General features: G+C 39.2%; 1 protein-coding gene across 1 annotated transcript in view; it reads right to left on the bottom strand.

Annotated features, from left to right (window-relative positions):
- Nucleotides 1–5,424: 5,424 nt before the first annotated feature.
- The window catches only part of LOC110200601 (cytochrome P450 2C23-like), a 30,428-nt gene continuing 15,927 nt past the window's right edge, over nucleotides 5,425–19,925 (bottom strand). The window contains exons 5-9 of the mRNA XM_020975976.2: nucleotides 15,708–15,884; nucleotides 9,369–9,510; nucleotides 7,982–8,169; nucleotides 6,462–6,603; nucleotides 5,425–5,963 (exon numbers count right to left, since the gene is read on the bottom strand). Of these exons, the coding sequence (XP_020831635.1) occupies nucleotides 5,782–5,963; nucleotides 6,462–6,603; nucleotides 7,982–8,169; nucleotides 9,369–9,510; nucleotides 15,708–15,884 (831 nt within the window). The 3' untranslated portion in view covers nucleotides 5,425–5,781. The remainder of the gene's footprint in view (nucleotides 5,964–6,461; nucleotides 6,604–7,981; nucleotides 8,170–9,368; nucleotides 9,511–15,707; nucleotides 15,885–19,925) is intronic.

Here is a 19,925-nt window from a genome sequence, read left to right as displayed (position 1 = left end):
CAGCATCTTCCCTCAGACGTCCTTTATAATCGATTTGCAAGTAGTTAATCTTTGAATGTTAGGTTTCTTTCCTTTTTCCCTCCCTCTCCCCCTCTTTTCCCCTTCCTCCTTCTTTCCTTCTTTTTTTCCTTTTATTTATTGCAATCATGTGTGTTATTTTCCCTATCTGTTTGTTTATTCTGCATCAGTTCATGCAAGTGTTCCCATGCTTCTTGGACAATATTCACAGACTTCTTCTGACCTCCCAGTTTTCTTGAACTGAAAAAAGTCTCACCTCACCTTTTTGTTGGCTTTGCCACTCCAGATGTCAACGTGATGCATTATTTTAAAGTTGTTTGGAAGGGAATGTTGAAGTGTTCACCTGTAATGTTCCCTCTTGCCCACCTCACCTTTGTAACATTCCTCATATACATCCCTTTCTCTCCTCTGATTCTGCCACCGCTATAAGGCCACCTCTCCACAATTCATGTCTGGAAAATTGCATCTGGGTTCCTCTTGGGTAATGCTTGCCTCAACTCTCTCCCCACTCCAATCCATCCTCCACTCAGCCACTAGTGTGTGATCAAGTCACACACACACACACACACACACACACACACACACACGCACCCCTCAATAATCTTCAGTGGCTTCCTGTGGCCTCTAGGATCAAATGCAGAATACTCTGGCATTCAAAGCACATCATAACTTAGCCCCCTCCTGCCTTTCCAGTCTTCTGACATATCACTCTCTAATACATACTCTTTGATCCAGTGCACTGGGCTCCTGCTAGTTCACAAAAATGACACTCCACATGTTAGCTCCAGGCATTTTCTCGGGCTATCCTACACTGCTGGAAAGCTCTCCTTCCTCACCTCCACCTATTGGCTTTTTTTTTTTGCTTCCTTTAGGTCCTAGCGAAGTTTTCCAAACTTCTCTTCATTCTAGTGCCTTCCCTCTGATAATTCCTTTGTATTTATCCTCTTTATATTGTGTGTATAAGTGTGCATTTGTGTGTGTGCATGTGTGTGTGTGTGTGTGTGTGTGTGTGTGTGTGTGTGTGTGTGTGTAAGCTCTTTCAGGGAAGGCAGGGACTGTCTTTTATCTCCTTTTGTATCTTCAGCACTTAGCACAGTGCCTGCAACATTGTAGGTGCTTAAGAAATGTTTATTGACTTATTGGCTAAGTGAATAGAAGGGAGTGAGAAGTGAGAAGACTGGAAATGTAGGATGGGGTTAGGTAGTGATGGACCTTAAAAGTCAAACAGAGCATTTTATATTTGATCCTGGGAGTATCAGGACATGACTGGGGTTTCTTATAGACATGATCAGACTTGTGATTTATGAGATCTATTTGGCAGTTAAATTTGGCAACATGGATTGAAGTGGGGAGAAAAGTAAGTCAGGAAGACAAATCAGAAGGCTGTTGAATGATGTTAGGCATGAGCTGAGAAAAGCCTGAACCGAAGTAGTAGCTGTGTGACTGGAGAGAAGGAGATGTATGTAATAGATGTCCTGAAGGTAGAAACGATATGACTCAGCAAGAGATTGGCTATTGGGGATAAGTAGGAGAGAGGAGTTGAGGATGACACTGCAATTGCAATCCTGGGTAACTAGAGGAAGGGTGATGCCCTCGACATTAATATGGAAGTTAAGAAGAAGGGAAGGTTAGAGGAGAAAGATATTTCTGTTTTGGACATGTTGGGTTTGAGATGTCTACGGGACGTCAAGATTGAAATATGTCCAATAGAAATTGTCTATGAACAAGTCTATAGACACCCTGAAATCTATCCTTCTTCATTGGTCCTCAGACCTCAGGTTAAGAACCTCTCATATACAGAGAAAATAGAATAGGGCTTTTAACAGAGTTTTGGGGAGTACTCATGGTTGATGGAGATAACCTGGATGCAGATCCAGTAAAGGAAATGGAGGAGGAGTCAGGCATGTGGGAGAAGTACTACAGGAGGCAGCATACTATAGTGAAATAAGAGCTGGCCTTGGAATCAGGAGAGACCTGGATTTATATGCTGTCTGTGCGACTTTGGGCAAGTCACTTAACCTCTTAGCAGCCCAAGCAACTCGGTTTAAAACTATAAGAACCAGACCAGATGTCAATGTTTAGGGACATGTTGATAGCTTTTAATTGCTCTCCACATTTTGAAAAGAGCTAAGATTTCATTCCCATCTTCTTTTATCATGTAACGTTGAATATTTCAATTATCAATCCTTTGGAAATTGTAGCACATGATGTAACTTTCTGGATTATTTACGCTCAGGAGGAGAGGCATATTACCATTCAGTTTTCTCAGCAATGTGTGTATGTCACTTCCCTGACCATAATAGGAGCTTTAAAAATGGAGGTGGGGGGGACATTAGGCAAGCTAGATTTCGAAAAAAATTTTGAGAAAAAATCTTCAGTTTCCAAACAGTAACTAGTCTTTTCTTAGCCATCACTGGGGGAAGGTCACAGGTGTAGAGAGAGATATTGCTTCTTAGGAGTATTGGGAGAAATGACCTGACAGTGACTAATAAGTGATAACAGTCTTTGTTTTAAGAACCTATCAGCTATAGTATTTTGGATGGCATAGTCACTAATGGAGCAGTTGTGCCGTAAGGCTTAGGTGAGCCAGGCAGGGTTTCTTTCCAGCACTGAGATGGTGAGGAGAACGTGTATTCTTTCAGCAAGTGGCAACAATGGATCTAACAGAGTAATCTACAAAAAAAAAAAAAAGGCCAACTTGTCAGCTAGCAGCTGGCATTTTCCCCTCTCTCTTCTCTGACAAAATGGAGCATCCCATTGGAGCTCCTTTCTGGTTTGGTCTTTATCACTTGCCTACCCAGTGTTTTCCTTTGCACTTTCCCAACGTCTCTGTCTCTTCAATAAAGTGCATTGAATGCCCTGGTCAATTCAAAGTGCCTTTGAAGTCACTTAGGGCTTCTGTCCCTGATGTCAGAACTGCTAATTATGGTTCTGACCGTTTCTATGCAATAACTAGCATAGCTAAGGGATTAATATGCCTCCTATTGCCACTTACCCCCCACCCTTACTGGCCATGAAGTTCTAAATTCATTCATGGGACAGAGTCTTCTGTTTCAAATAATCTTGGCTGCAATGTGGCCAGGCAGGGAGGAGGAAGAGAACTAGAAAAGAGGTACAGTGTCAAGGAAATCCAGGGAGGAGAAGTACTGGCCCACAAGGAGAGTGTAGTCAATAACATCAAAGGCTTCAGAGAAATCAGAAGATGAAGTTTCATGAAAGGCAAGAGAGTTTTGCCATTAAAAGACACCTTAATCTCAGAGAGGGCAGTTTCTTTAGAGTAATAAAAATTGTAGCCAGATTACAAGTGGAGGGGAGAGGAGATTAAATAAGAGGTGAGAAAGTAGAGGACAATGGATCAATTCTAGGAGATTGACCGTGTAAGAAAGAAGAGAGAGAGAGGAGCAATATAAGTGGAGTTGAACAGAGCATGTAGAGGGAGTCCCAGGTGACTTGCTGGCTGGCCATGAGTGACTCAGCGCCTTGTATCTTTAACATGAAAAGCCAGTCATACAGGACTCAGATGTAGTGTGCCTCCCAGAAGCTGAAGTAAACCCTCCTCCTCAACTCAGCCAGAAGAGCTGTTGTTAGCTCAGCAGATATTCCAAAAGGCATGTTGTGTAAGTTTGAATGGCCAAGAACGCTGAGAAACACAAGGTAATAAGAAGCAGACAGGGAACCTCTGGAGTTAGGTTTCATTGTTTTAAGAATGAGGGAGGTGTGCATATGACTGTAAGCAGCAGGTAAAGAAGCAGTTGACATGGAGAGATTGAAAATTAGATAAAAACAGGGGAGGACAGAAGGCATAAACTGTCAGAAGAGAAAGGAGGAGCTGAGGGGGGCAGCTAGGTGGTGAAGTGAACAGACCTCTGGCCTTGGAGTCAGGAGGCCCTGAGTTCAAATCCAGTATCAGACACTTAATACTTAACTAGATGTGTGACCCTGAGAAAGTCACTTAACCCCAATTGCCTCACCAAAACAAAACAAAATAAACAAAAAACAAACACATAGAAAGGAAGAGCTGTGATTAAAGCCCCAAGTAGAGGGGCTGGTAGTTGCAAGCAGAAATGCTACTTTCTTTTTCTGTTCCTCTGCCTCCCTCTACCATACTGGAACAAAAGAAAGGCAGTCTGTGTGTGTGTGTGTGTGTGTGTGTGTGTGTGTATGATGGAGAGGTGGCCTAGAATATAGAATTATAGAAAATAAAATACAAATATATATGCTCAATTTTTTTCAGGGAAATATGGAGTTCAGTTTTCTGGTGAGGTGGAGGGAGATGTGAGAGGACTCAGTAGGAAAGGGAAATGTTAGAATAGTTGCGGAAGGTAGGGAGGTATTGAGTCAGATAAGAGTTCTGTGTCCAGTACCAAGACTATGGCAACAGAGAAGGCAAATGGTAGGAGTAATTCAATGTTGGAATTTGGTAAGTGACCCATGTCTCCATAGGTCAAGGCAATAGGGGATTTGACATGGAGGTCAATTTGAGATGGCACTGCTTAAGTATTAGGTCAAGATGCTGAAAGAAAGTAAATCAGGAGATGGAGTGAGGCCCTGGGAAAACAAGGAGGCACGGAACTGAAGGAGAAAAGGTGGATGCAGAAAGTGTGAGCCACGGAAAGAGATGGTAGTGTGTTATAGTGGATAGAATGCTGGACTTCGAGTCTGAAAAATATGGGTCTGAGTTCTGCTTATAAAATTTTAAAGCTATGTAGCCATAGGCAAGTCCCATGATGTCTAAGAAATTTAGGCAACTCTCTCCGACTTAACTGCTGAATTGTAGTTGAGTTTTGACCTTCTCTGGGGCTTTACCAACAAAATCATAGATCCTTGACAGGTTGTTGTGCTGTGTGGTGTTGTAGCATGAAGGAGACATTGGGTGCTTAGGGGCTAAACTCTAGAAGATTCTACAAATCTAGTAAGTTATGGGTCCATCAATGGACAGTGACTTAGTCATCTGATGACCATCCTAGCCAATGGCAGAGAAGTCCATCAGTGGTGTGGCTGTCACCAGGGGATGGTTCTCCTTTGAATATAACTTCTGAAAATGGCTCACTAAAGCATGGATGGGTGGATCGACTATCTCCACTGATCAAAGTATCATAAATGGAGAGTCAGTAGGGAAGTCTGACTTCATGTAGTCCAATCCTATCATTGTAGAACTGAAGAATCTGATGTGAGAATATATAGTGAAGTGAATTGTCCAAGGCCAAGCAAGTTGTTAGCATTAGAGGCAGGATTGTTTCAAGGTCCTCTATCCCCAAATTCAGGGATCCTTCCATACTACCCTGTTCCTTATGAAGCCCTAAATCCTCAGTGTATGGAAGTGAAGGCACACATTTTCACATCGAATTAATGGGAACACAGCCGTGTATATTGTGCCCCAAATTCACAAAGAACAACTACACATGGTAAGATTATCTTGAGGATATTTGAAAAGAAAAGTACAAACTAATATGAATTTTTGGGGGGGTATTTTATAGATCTTTCTCTACACCTTAAAACTAGAATTGAGGGTGTGAATTGGAGCATGACTGGAGACATCAGTGAGATGGTTGCACAGAATATCTATAAGGCAGCCCCTATTCCATAATGACATACAAGGTGCTCTGCTAGCCTGTCTTGTCTCTGGAAATTAAGGCTCATTTCAATCATAAAGAGGAAATTTTTTCTTTTCATCAAGGGGATTCCAGTAAACAACATGAGATTATTGACTCCAGAAGATGAAACAAGATGGCTAATTTTCCAAATCAATTTTTGTCTTCTTCCTTAGTGAGGGAGAAAGCATAGTTGGTAATATGGTGGAATATTTGTGAACCCAACACGATTGGTCATGATGTTAATTTCATTTGGATCTCCAACTGATTTGAGGGTGAAATTTTGTAGAATGGTGGTAAAGAACAAAAACAACTCCATCCTTGCCAGGCCCTCTCCAAGACAAGACCGTTTTCCTGGAAAGAAACAAAACTTGTGCTTAGAAATCTGCAGGGAATATCAGTATGTCAGCCAAAGTGAAACACACTCAATGGACCAGGATAATAGTGCGGAAAGGGAGTAAAAGAGAAGGATGTAGATGGGCAGAAATACTGAGAACTCTTATTGTGAGTTATATTTCATCCATTAATAGTCACTAGGGTAACAAAGGAATTCCTTCTTCATACTATTCTTCACATAGGGAGCCCTTGTGCATTGGAACTTGCAATGGAGTCAGAGTTCCACTAAAATCAGGGGGCAGGTGAGCCAGCCAAAAAGATCACCTCATCGCTTGAGGGATCTAAGAAGAAGCCAGGTCATGGGAATACTGGAAAAGACAGTGTGTCACAGACCACAGTGGGGAAGTGTGTTGTGAGAAGAATTACTATGAAGAGGCTCAGTCAGAGGAGGTTGGGAGGGGGAACAGGATTCTCCTTTTAGAAGAAGAGGTAGTGATGGAAAGGGTTTCTTTTTACCAATGGAAAAAGGCATGAAGTAGTCGCTTTTCTTGAACTCCCCATTCTTATCCAGGAAGTGCTGGGGGTCAAACTGGTCAGGATTGGGAAACTCTTTGCTGTCACACAAGACTGGGAAGAGCAATGGGTAGATGGTTGTGCCCTAGAGTAAAGAAATTCCACGGAAAGTCAGTTATCATTACAAATATCCTTTGTATGCTAGTCCCGAGTGTCTTCAGTGGCTCCCTATTTTCTCTAGTACTAAATACACACTTCTTTATGTGTGGTATAGACTGGGATGTCTAGACATTGAGGATCTTCATAGGTCCCAATGTAGCTTTCCTGGTTTATGTCCCTATCATTGTCCCCATCATGCCCTCCTTGGGTTTCCAGCTAACCTGGTCAAACTCCTGCTCCCCATCCATAAGGCTCCATATCTGGTCTTCATTGGCTTTACAATGGCTATGTCCCATGCCTGGAAGGCAATCCTTGCTCACTTCAGCATTTCTTCAAGTACTGGGTTGGGTACCTACTCCCGTAGGAAGACTTGGCTAAAGTGCTGAGCTCTTTGTGGTCTTTCTCCCCTCAGTTCTTTGGTCTATACTTCATGTCTACACCTGCTGCCTTTGTGACTCTGGGCAGGACATGTGAATGGTCAGTGTCCCAGGCAATGCTTAAAGTCTCTAGGGGCAAACCCCGCGGTAGTTTCTTCATCAGAAAGTCACTCTACTAATCAAATCACAGCCTGAGTATGAAGAAACAAAATAACACTTGGGGCTGACTTTTCTGCTTCCAAATTTTGGTCTCTCCAGGAGAAGCCAATGTCCTCATTGGCCAAATATTCTTCTATTCTTGCTTTTTGTCAACAGCACTTGGACCAGCAATTTTCACATAGTAGGTTCTTACTGAAGCTTTGGTGATCTGAACTGAACAATGCACTCGATGGGGCACGTTAAATGTGAAATTAGGCGGGATCTCCCTTCTTCTTTCTTTGAAGCAGAATACTTCTGCTCAGGCATTGTTAGGAAACTTCAATCTAACTCAATTAATATTTAGTAACCCTAAAAAGCAATACTTTAAGTCAAAAGACCAAGCTTCTAGTTTCAGGTGCAACATTTTTAAATTACTTTGGGCAAATCACTTGATCTGATATTCAATGACTCCATCTGCACAATGGGACAGACAATATTATTTACACAATCTACTTCTCTGTCTAGTAAAAGGAAATGACATATACTAAATATTGTCTTCAGCAACTTTACTCTGTTATTTTCCCTATACATTTTCTTTCCAGTGTGTTGCTGTGGCGAATCTGAAGCAAGGAGAAACAAGATAAGTGTATACTTTCTTCTTATTCTTCATTCAGCACCACATCCAAGATATATAACAAAGTGTATGTAACCAAGACTGCCTTAAGGAGAACTTCCTATGAAATCATGACAATGAGACTTGGTTTTCTCATGTCTAAAATATGATCACTGGACCAGATGATATTTGAGATGTCTTCCAACACTAAATCCCCTGGCCTCATGACTGCTCACCTTTGGGAGGATATATTCTTGGAACTGGATGTCCTGGTTCACTGCATGGGGCAGGTTGAGAGGTAGGAGGTTAATTACCCTTTGCACCTCATGCACAACAGCATCCGTATAGGGCATATCTTGTCTGTCTTTTATGGAAGGAACTCGATTACGTCCAATCACACGATCAATTTCCTCATGAATTTTTGCTGCAGGAACAAAAACAGGAATAACCACTGAGTTTCCAGTCTGGAAATGCCCAACAGAGACTGGGTGGAGTACTTGCCTGATAACATGACCTAACATGATTCTCAGATGGGCTCACTGTCATCCTTTTACTCAGTGAAGAGTACAAAGGCTTTTATAGGAGCAATGGGATAATTTTCTGTGGCTTAATGTATAGTAGTCATGAAGAAGTATGTTTACATTCCTCTTTAGACACCATTTGTATAAATTCAGGCAATTCATTAAACATAACTAAACCTCATTTTCCTTATCTGAAAAATGGGCATGATAAATTATCTGTCTTCTAAGGTTCCCTACACCTCTAAATCTATTATCTGCTAGTTTGTAAAATGGAAATAACAATTGCACTTCCCTTAGAGGGCATCAGATGAAATTATGTATGTCAAGTGATTTATAAACCTCACATTCTTTATATTGATACCAGCTCTTATTGTCAAAGAAAGTAGACATCTTCATTTGAATTTGATAGTGCTGGTGATGGCATTATCATCCTGATTTAAACCATTCACCAGGTATGTATCTCAAATCCTGTCTCAGTCAATATCCTAAGTTGCTGAGGCATAGATACTCAGCATTGGAAATGACTCATTTCCTCTACAGCCATCTATAGCTGAACAAGAATCCTGATTCTAATGGAATAAGCAAATAGTCATCCAGTCTTTGATTGAGAACTTCCAGTAAGTGAGAACTCATACCTCCAGGGCAGCTGAATGGGCTTTGGGAGAACTGTAATAGCTGGCAAGTCTTTCCTTACATGAAGCCTCCATTGGTCAATTTCAACTTCTATCCATGGCTCCTAGTTCTGCCTCTTTGGATCCAACAGAACCAGCCCTGGTAGGATGTAAGCCACTTTGGGAAAGGGGGTGTTTCATTTGAGTCTTTGCATCCTAAGCATAGAACTGAGGGTGCAACAGTAGGAGTTTTACACATGTTTATTAAAATGAATTGAATTCCCAAAGACGGACCTCCACATACTTTAAAATAACTATTATGTCTTGCCCAAGAGCTCTGTTTTCTTAAATATGCTACTGTCTGACCTGTTGCTGATCTGTGTGAGAGTCATGCAAATCCAAAAGGTGGGAAAGTGGGGCCAGTTCCTGAGCCAGGTAGAGGACTGGGAAAGCAAGCCTGGTCTGAAAGCATGACAATACTTGGCCTTTACCTTGGACCTCAGGATGTTTCAGAATGAGCAGCAGGCCATATCTTAGGGTGCTGCTGGTTGTCTCTGTTCCTGCAGCAAATAAATTTGTTCCAGTCATTAATAGATTCTCCAAGTCAAATTCAGAATGGGAATTATCTTTTTCCTAAGGAAGAGGTACAAAATAAATGAAGTAATGTGAGACAGCAGGGAAAGCCTTTAGTGACCATATGAGGTACATAAAGTTTGTCCTAGGAGCCCTCCCCCACTATCATTTCCCTACCCTGAGAGACAAGAACCTTCCTTATACCCTCAGCCTTCCATTGCCTAACCAAAGGTTTGCCCTTCCTGGGCAACCTTATTCTCCTCGAACAATATGGCATAGAGGCTAGAGCATTAAACCTTGAACCAGGAAGACCTGGATTTAAATTTAGCCTAACTTCAGAGGTATGTATGTGTCCAAGGGAAAGCCAGTTCATTCCTCTTGGCATGAGTTGGATCCCTTTCAGCTCTCTCTTTATTATCAATGATATGTATGGTATTGAGAGGACCTGATGCAGTAATTTACTTAAAACCTTAATGACCTCATAAGTGACCCCTTAACTGTTATTTTCACCACAAAACAGGATAGCATCTTTGTAAAAGAACAACAACAATAACAACAAGAAGGAATTTCAAATTTTCACGATAGTGAATTGAGAGAAATGTTTTGTGGTGGAGAATACAGAATTTCAATATTTGTAGGGAAAATTATCTTCATCCAACCAACCCGTGACTGATCAGAAATTTCCTTTTCAAAATCTCCATTAAATTGTCAACTAGCCTCAGCTTGAAGACTTCCACATATGGAGAAATTACTATTCAATGAAGGATTTCATTCCAGTTTTGGACATTATCCCCCTCATGTAAAAATGAAATGTTTCTCTATAATTTCAAACCATTGTTATGATTTCTGTCTCCTGGGAGTGGGAAAGCAAAAGCTTTCTGATCCATTTGTGTAACAGCCTGTAAAGTTAAGTGTCTGGTGAGGTACCTTCCAATTTACAAGTTCTTTGATATTCTGTGAAATATGCAAGCTGATAGGTTTTACAGGTTGGAAGAACTTAGGAGGTCACTTGGCCAACACATTGATTTTACAGAGAAGGAAATTATGGCCTAGAGAGGTGAAGTGACTTTTTTAAGGTCACACAGGGTAAAATGGAAAGGGGTAGGTGGTGGTATGGCCCAAATGGGTGACCTAATACCATGTTATGTGGAACAGACAAGAAGCTGTCTATGGTTTTGTTTTGTTTCTAAAACGCTGAGACAAAGCTTATGTAGAAGCTCATTTCTCATTCAAATCATTTTGCAATGAAGAGGGAAAATAAGCAAATAATGTAGACCTGGATATAAAGCAATGAATATATACTATATAATTAAGAACAGCTATTCAAACTCCTCTGACAAATGAGAAAACAATGTAGTAAGTATTACAGGACTCTCAGAAATAAAAGAGCAATACCCTATATGGCGCTAGCTGGCACAGTGAATGGAGCTAGGTGGCACAGTGAATGGAGCCTCAAACCTTTGTAGCTTTGTGATTCTGAGGAAGTCATTTGACCTGTATCTGCCTCTGTTTCCTCATCTGTAAAATGGGGGTAATAATAGCATCTGTCTGCTGGGGTTGTTATGAGGCACAAGTGAGATAATATTTGTAAAGTGCTTTGAAATTTTTAGAGCATGATGTACATGCTATAGCTATGATTATTAAACTGTTTCACAAAGAGAAAAGAATTTAAAGAAGAAATAAGGTGGAAGAGTGGGCTGAAATAACAGGTCTCAAAAATGAAACAGTAAATAGGCAATTTAGAACATATGATAAATAATGTGTCTAAAACTCTATAGACTCTTTATAGGTGAAACTAGCAGATTTGGCACTGGAAAATAGAGAAATATTCACACAAAATGTAGAGACAAGACTTTTGGAACACATTGGCTCTGTATAAGCTAAAATGATCTTGAAGATAGGACATGAAATAATTTAAGGATCTTCTATATCTCAGGAATATAGACTTAATTTTAAATCCTGAATATAACACTTCTATAATGAAAAATGCACAACTATCAAGAGCTGAGGACAAAATATGTATTGGAAGAATTCATCGACTGTGCAACAGAAAGAAACATCAAGTTTAACACATCAAGAACTGTAGTGATCAAACAATAGTTCTTCAACACTGAACAAATATTTTGGGCAACGAAAACAAAGCCCCTCACCTAGAAAGGAAATTAAATTTAAGTACGTCAGGACTACTCCTTATCAAAAAAGATATTGGGAAAACAATAATATCAAAATCAAAAGAGAATCCTTGCAGACCTAAATATGTAATCCTGCATATATGAGCTTAATCATGCATGGAATAACATTGACTTATAGCCATCAACGATGTAAAAATGAGAAATTTGGAATGGTCACACACCTAGGAAGTGTCTGAGGCTGGATTTGAATGACCACAAAATCACAGAAGAAACTTTCCCTAAGTAGGCACCTGCACAGCAATAGTAAAGATTGTCCTTAAGATGAACTTATGAGGCAGAGAGGCTTATGATGATATTGTTATCATATGCATTATTGGCAGTCACATGCACAGTTTTACTTTGCCTTTGTATATTTTTTTGTTACCAAGGGATCATGGCTTGAAGCAGATCCAGGGCACTTGGGTAAGACCCAGGATATTTGGTGGTATTTTCAGCTCTGTTTTTGCCTTGCTACTTGCTGGTTCCTCTAAGGAACCTAGGCTGCTGGAGAGTGTTAACCTCGATATACTTGGCTTGGAGATGGTCTGAGTCTGTGAATTCTTTTAAGATGACCCCACAACATACACCAGTGCACCACAACATTTTTGTTGGTCCTGTGTGGGCCCAGTCTCTGATTCAGACCCCCTCCAATCCAAGGTAAGCCTTTCCCTTTTCTCTTTCTTAGACGAGATCCCTGAAGTACTGAGGAACATTTGGAGGGATGGTGGGCCCTAGAGCCCATGGGTCTCTGTGCCTGGCAAATTCCCTTTTAGGAACCTTTGTGTTGAAATTCCTTCTAGACAGAGGACACTCTGTTTGGGAACCTTTGTTGTTAGCTGTCTGAGCTCCTTTGTCTCCCTCTCCATGGGACATTGAGTGACGAAGTGAGGGGCTATGGAAAGGAATCTTTAGGCTTATAGCATAAGGGAGCAGTCCCCTCCAACATCATGGGACTACCAAGCTGTAATAGAGCCTCATCTCAAAACAATCTAGAGGCCCAAGAAAAGTGGCCTGAGTGAAGGGGATTTATAAAAAAGCATATTCAGGCTTGTGGACTTCCCTTTTTGTCTCTTTGTCTGTCTGAAAACATCTGTAAGATTTAAAATGCAGGCAGCCCGAAAAGAAAGACCTCTAAAGGATGTAGCTAGAGAAAGATTAATGAACTCTCTTGTTAAAGAAAAAGTTGTTGAGCAAAACTAACTTTCTCTCTCCCTCTCTCTCTCTCTCTCTCTCTCTCTCTCTCTCTCTCTCTCTCTCTCTCTCTCTCTCTCTCTCTCTCTCTCTCTCTCTCTCTCTCTCCCTGTTCGTCAGCTGTGGCCAAGTTCTGGGTGTGAAGGGACAGACAGAAAAAAGGAATGGGGAACCTTTTCCTCTCAGGTCTAAGAGAACAAGATCATTTCACTTATCAAAAAGGTGCAGTGCCACTGAAAGTTTCAAAGCTGCATTTTGGAATAGAACGTGTACTTAAAGAGTTTGTGTGAACTGGGACAAAACCAAAGGTAATTGTATTTTATTGGAACATCTTGCTAGAATTTAGGGAGTCTTACAAACTAAAGTTAACTCCTGGTCAGTTTTAAAATAACTTTTTAAAATCAGTATGTGTGTTAAAATTGTCAACTTGACCAAATTATATGAGACTCCTATTCATAAGAAGAAATCATAGAGAGGTATGGCTTCCTTCCAAGATTGTGGAACCCAGATTGGAATTAAATTAAATGTGCTCTTAAGTGTGATAACTGGGGTTCATTTGTGTAAAATATAATACCACAGTTAGTATTAAAATCGTAACTCCAGATTTTGTGTAATAACTTTTGGAATATAGGTCCAGGTACTCAAATTCATGGTGGTAACATCTTAGGGGAAATACTGTTTTGTTTTTTTTAATTTGATGTTTAAGATAAGGTAGAATTTATTGTACTATTTGGCACTAAGATAAATTGGGAAAATGCATAGATATGAAATATTTTAACATGAGTATAAAGTACAGAATGTAATGCCTGTCAAAGTGAAGATATCATTGCCTTATGGTAATGAGATGCCCATTTTTTTTTGGTGTAAGTAATTTGGAAATGCATTTAATAAGATTGAAGTTACTTAATTAGTAATAGGTTTATATTAAGTTTTAAATTAGTAAATTTTTGCATTAGTTTCAGAAAGCATGTAGTTTTCATTAGTTCAGAGGAAGAAATCATGGGGTGGACAACCACCCTCTTCTTTGGAGTCTTCATTTCTTTCCCATATTTTATAAACTTGCCAGCTACCTGGAAACCATCTGTGTGGGCAAGGTCATCAGTCCTGGAAAAGAGCTTGTTTGGAATATGGAGTTTCCAAATAATTAACTTGGTTTTCTGAGAATTTGCAATTCTATGTATAATATAAAAATGATTTTTAATGATTTGTTTTTATACCAGGATAAGTTAAAAATTTGAGGAGAGAAAAACAAATGAAAAATGTTACGTGAAATCTCTTATGGATGTAATTTGTGGTAAATTTTTATTGCTTATTGAAATCCCAGAAGATTAAAAATGTATCTAGCCCTAAGCTGTGATTAATGAGACTTGCCATTTGAGGTAAAATCTCTTGGGACTGTAATTTATATTATTTTCAGTTTAAACTTAAGTATAGCCGTCTGATGGCATTAATACACTATTTGAGAGAAAGATTCAATTCCTGAAGTATCTCATTCTTTCAGGATGATGAATATAATTAGAGGAGGGTAACCAAGCTTGTTAAACAAAGACTGTGAATATATTAAGTTGTGAGGTTAAAGACAGGAATCTCTTTTGTTTTTGTTTAAGGAACAGGATTTTAATACAGTTCAAAGATAAAATAAGATCCTTAAGTGTTTCAAAATGATATGAGAATAATTGGGTTACAGCTGATTGAGGGACTTAGCTGTTATTCTATTAATTGTTTAAATTTTAAAAAAACATCTTCAGTTTGGTTTTGGAAAGAGAATTTTAGCACAATCAGTTTTTTAAAGGGAAGTAACTTACGGCTTTCTTTGCTTTCCCCCATTCTGACATTAATTCTAATTATTTTCTTGCTCTTTATATTTGGGCCTTGCATATTGAATTTGTTTGCTAGATTTGTGTTTTCCAGACTACAGGAGATTCACCTACAGTTGGTAGTGAACAATGGATACCAGCCCATACCAACCCATCATCCCCTGGATGTGGCCCATGCTTGGTTCCAGTTGACCTCCTTCCTGCAACCCAGTGAGGCACGGAAAACTCTATGACCCTTGTTGCCCTAAAAAAATTCCATAAAATGAGATCTCCACCCCTTGTCCACCTAAATGATTTTGGGTCCCATATTGCTTTAGGGGGGAGTTGATGAGGTAGCAATGTTAGCAGCAATTATGTTGTTAGGAACGACTGTGACGGCAACAGTTGCTAGACAGTGAGGAACCCCTCTGGCCTAAGATAAATATGTTTTAACCATTGAATGCATTACCCAGACAGAATGTTGTCCACCAAATCATAGAAGGGAAGTTCCCTAAGTAGGCACCTGCAGAGTAATACCAAAGATTGTCTTTTCGGCGAACTTATGATGTAGGGACACTTCTTATAATATCATTATCATATGGATTATGGGCTGTATACAGTTTTACTTTGCCTTTCTGTATGTTTTGTAACCAGGGGAGCATGACTTGAGCTAGATCCAAGGTATTTGGGTCAGACCCAGGATATTTGGTGGTACTCTCTGCTCTATAAAAATCTCTGTTTTTGCCTTGCTAGTTGCTGGTTCTTCTTCTTGCTAGTTGCTGGTAGCATAGCCTGCTGGAGAGTGTAATCCTCAACAAATGCCTTTGCTTGGATTGGAGATCAGCTGACTCTGTGAATTCTTTTGAGGTGACCACACAACACACACCTGCCCATCACAACAATTTCACTTACAGAGTTCAGATGGGGGAAAGGGTCAGAGCAAAGTCCAGTTACTAGAAAGTCAATAGAATACTTGGGGGATGTGGATACCTTGAGACTCTCTGATGTCCCTTCCTGTTCTTCAATGAGAGTGGCCTGTAAGAATCCTTAGAATATCAGTCTTGATCAGTGAGTAAGGTGGTTCCCCCATGCATCCTACCTGCTGCATTTTGGAGAGGTAGCAGTCAATGTAGTCTTGAGGGTTGTTAGGATCCAATATTTTTTGATGCTCCTTCACTCTTTCCAAAATGAACTGTTGAATTTCCTTCACATTTCTAGAAAACATTTTACGCTTTCCAGGGAGGTACACTCTGAATGCCGGTAAAATGTTGTAGAGCTAGAGACCCCCTCACAAACCCCAAAAAACACATGTGAGTTCATTTTCATAAAGAGACAACTTCATATTTCTACTTATAAACTATAATGTTCTACACAAGAGCAGTGCATTTCTTTTCTAGTTTAATTATTTTTTTTAATTAACAAAAAGTGTTTTCTCTCTCATCTTCACTGCACATTGGGAACAAAAGAAAAACAAAACCCGTGAAACATGTATACATAGCCAACCAAAACAAAGCCCCACCTTGGCAACAACCAGAAATGTGTGTCATATTCTACATCTTAAGTCCATCCACTCTCTGTCAGAAGGAGGGCAGCACGCTTCATCATGGTTTTTCTGGAATCATTGTGGAAGCTTACATTGATCAGAGTTCTTTAGCTTTGCATGGTGTTTATCTTTCCACTGTTTCTGTTATTGAACAAATTAGTCCTGCTCACTGTACTTGGCTTCCATTCATAACATCTTCCCAGAAGTAAAGCTGCCCCTTTCATAATTTCTTACAACATTGTAGAATTCAACTGCATTCAATACCATAATTTGTTCATCTATCCCCCCATTCAATTAGCAGCTCTTTAGTTTCCAGTACTTTGCAGCCTCTTCAAGAAACTTGTTTCAATTTTTTTTTTTAGCACATAGCTTTCAATTTTGTATATTTTCTCCTTTTTTTATTTTTGGGGGTACTGGCCAAATAGTGGCATTGCTTGTTTAAAGGGCATACATGATTTACTCATTTGGGACTGACAGATCTAAATTGTTTTTCAGATAGCCTGGACAATTCACAGCTACACCAATGGTTTGTCAGTATGTTTTTTTTCCCCATAGTCCCTCCAACATATAATATTCACCTTTGCTTAAATATTTTTTGAAACATTTGGAAGGAGAAAATCAAGACTTGTCCACTTTTAAAAGAAAGCCACTAAGGGCCATTTTTTTGTGACAATCTTTAAAGTGCAGTAAAGTGGGATAAGGTTTTCTTTTCTTTTTTTTAATTCAAATATAGCTTTCATTATAAATAGCATAAATTATTTATCCAAACACTATGACAAATGCATCAACTAAGGATGCAATCTTGATCATAATGAAATGAAATGCAACCACTTACACATAAGTTCATTCTCTTGCTAGACTTGAATGGTTATGAATTATTTTTTCTCATTATTATTATGATGATTATTAGTTATAAATTTATCATTTCAAATTTTCTCTCCATCTCACTCCCCCACCCAAGATGGTATGCATTCTGAATACCCCTTCACTTAATCTACCCTCCCTTCCATCATCCTCCTTCTCTTATTCCTTTCCCCTTCCATTTTCCTGTAGGGCAGGATAGATTTCTATACCCCATTGCCTGTATATCTTATTTCCCAGTTGCATGTGAAAACAATTTTTAACAGTTGTTTTTATTGTGCTATAAGAAATGATGAACAGGCAGACTTCAGAAAAACCTGCAAAGATTTGTGTGGTCTGATGTTGAGTGAAGTGAGCAGAACCAGGAGAACATTGTACACAGTAACAGCCATGTTATGTGATGACTAATATTGATAGACTTAACCCTTCTCAGTAATGCAAGGATATAAGACATCTCTAAAGGCGTCATGATGGAAAATGCTATCCACATCCAAAGAAAGAACTATGGAGGTTGAATGCAGATCGAAGCATACCATTTGCTATTTTTTTTCTTCTGTTGCATTTTCTTTCCTCTTTCTGGTGGTTCCTCCTATTAGTTCTAATTCTTACTTACAACATCCTTAATGTGAAAATATGCTTAATAGGTATGAATATCTGTAGCCTATATCAGATTGCAAGCCATCTTGGGAAGGGAGATGGGGAGAGAGGGGGAGAAAAATTTAAAACTCACAAGTTTATGAGAGTGATGATTGATAAATCAAAATAAATTAATTTTAAAAAATGGTCCTTTTATCTTCTGTGAGTCTCTAAATCCATTTTTATTCCCTATTTACAGATCCAAAAGGAATTCTCTTCCTTATATCTCTAAGCTGTATCTGATGTGACCTTTTATATCTGGCATGTGTAAATTTGAAGCTAATCTTTGCATACATTGTGAAGTTTTAGTTTAGCTTTTCTTTTTTTCAGAATATTTCCTAATTTTTCCAGCACCTTTTTTTTTAGTAAATAGTGAGTTCCTGCCCCAGTAGCCGTAGTTTTTTGTTGGTTTTTTTTTTGTGTGTGTATCAGACATTAGGCTATCAGAGTAGTTTGTGTCTAATTGCAGTATACTTCATCTATTGTACTGACCTGTCCCTCTATTTCTAAATTAGTAACAAAGCATTTTGGGATCTGGTACTACTGGGCTCCTTTCTCCCATTTTGTTATGATTTCCCTTGAGATTCTTTTTTTTTTTTAATATTTGGCTAGGCAATGGGGTTAAGTGACTTGCCCACGGTCACACAGCTAGTAAGTGTTAAGTGTCTGAGTCCGGATTTGAACTCAGGTTCTCCTGAATTCAGGGACAGGGCTCTATCCACTGCACCACCTAGCTGCCCTTTCCCTTGAGATTCTTGACATTTTGTTTTCCAGATGAATTTTAATATCATTTTTCCTTGCACTATCAAATAATCCTTGGATTTCTATGGCATTACATAAACAAAAGAATTAAAGTAGTATTACCATTCTTATTATGTAAATAAGTTCAACCTACCTATGGGCTAATGAGATTCCTTTAATGATTTAGGTCAGTCTTCATTTCCATAAAGGAAACTTTGTAATTGTTTTCTTTTTTTCAAATACTTCCCTTGCTCATGTTGGTTGATTCCCAAATATTTTACATGTTTTATAGTTTGTTAATGGAATTTCTATTTCTATCACTTCCTGTTCACTTTTGTTGGTAACGTATAAAAATATTGATGACTATGTTAAAGTTACTAACTGAACAACCAGTTTTGAGTTAAGTAGTAATTATTGTTTCCTCTACTAAAGCCCTCCTATTGTGCCTAGTCCCAGTAAGGAGGTAATCTTTGGCTGTCAGATGATCTGGAAGCTCTTACCAATGTGGAAAGGCTTCCAAGAGAAGCTAGAATATGCCCTTAGTATTTTGTGTGTGTTTGAGGGCCAGCTTGTCAGAAGGTATCCTGTAAAATGAGCTTTCTCACTATAAGCTCAAGTAAATGAGTTTGTGCTTATCAATTACTAATCCGCTTAGGTCAATTCAATGAATACTTACAAAGCACTTAATCAATGTAGAGCAAAATGTTATGTGTTCAGAGAGACAAAGGACTCTTAAAGATATAATCCCTGCTCACATAGAATTCATATTCCAGAAGGGGAATAAGAAAAATACACATCAGTGACTCTTAAATAAATAAGACATGACTGGTGCATCAGAAAGATGCTTATAAAATCCTATGGGAGGTCCTGAAGCATAAGATCACTGCTGATTGCACGGAACAAGATAGGCTTCATGAAGTAGATGGGATTCAAGTTTGACTGTAATGAGTGGGTAGAAACTCAACAGGTAAAAAGGGGACCTGAAGGACACTCAGGGAAGAGGGGATAGGAAACCAAAGCTGCAATGTCAAAGATGCGCAGGGTTTGATGTGCGACAGAGAATGGTCCAGCATGGCTCAGTCATAAATTATGTGAAATGGAGTAGTATGTGGATCAAGCTGATGGTGTAAGATGTTGCCAGATTTGGAGGGTCTAGAATTCCAGATAAGCAGAATACTGTTTTCTGCCTCTTGGGGAAGCCTATCCTGTTTATCTCTGTAGCCCCAAACTAAATACCAAACCAAGGTATTTCCAGCCTCCAGGTAGCATTGATACAAATGGTAAGCATGGCGAGTGAAGATCAGGATAATCTCTGGCTCTTATAAAATTGAAGGTAGAAACTAAGGCCCTCATTTCATGAATTTATCACCACTCACTCTCCTTGCCAAGAGTAAGGAGGCTTGGGCTGACCATGGGGCTGAATTTCACAATATCAGCAAAAGAATTTAAAAATACTAACGATTAATGTTTCTTGCTAAATTCGTTCATGTCTGTTTTGTGAAGATGAGGTTGTCTGTTCTTCAGCAAAGAATGATT

This window comes from Phascolarctos cinereus, unplaced genomic scaffold, assembly GCF_003287225.1.
Source record: "Phascolarctos cinereus isolate Bilbo 61053 unplaced genomic scaffold, phaCin_HiC Scaffold_3;HRSCAF=262, whole genome shotgun sequence".
NCBI lineage: Eukaryota > Metazoa > Chordata > Mammalia > Diprotodontia > Phascolarctidae > Phascolarctos > Phascolarctos cinereus.
Note: the sequence above shows the minus strand (reverse complement) of the source record. Positions and strands in the feature narration are given on the sequence as shown.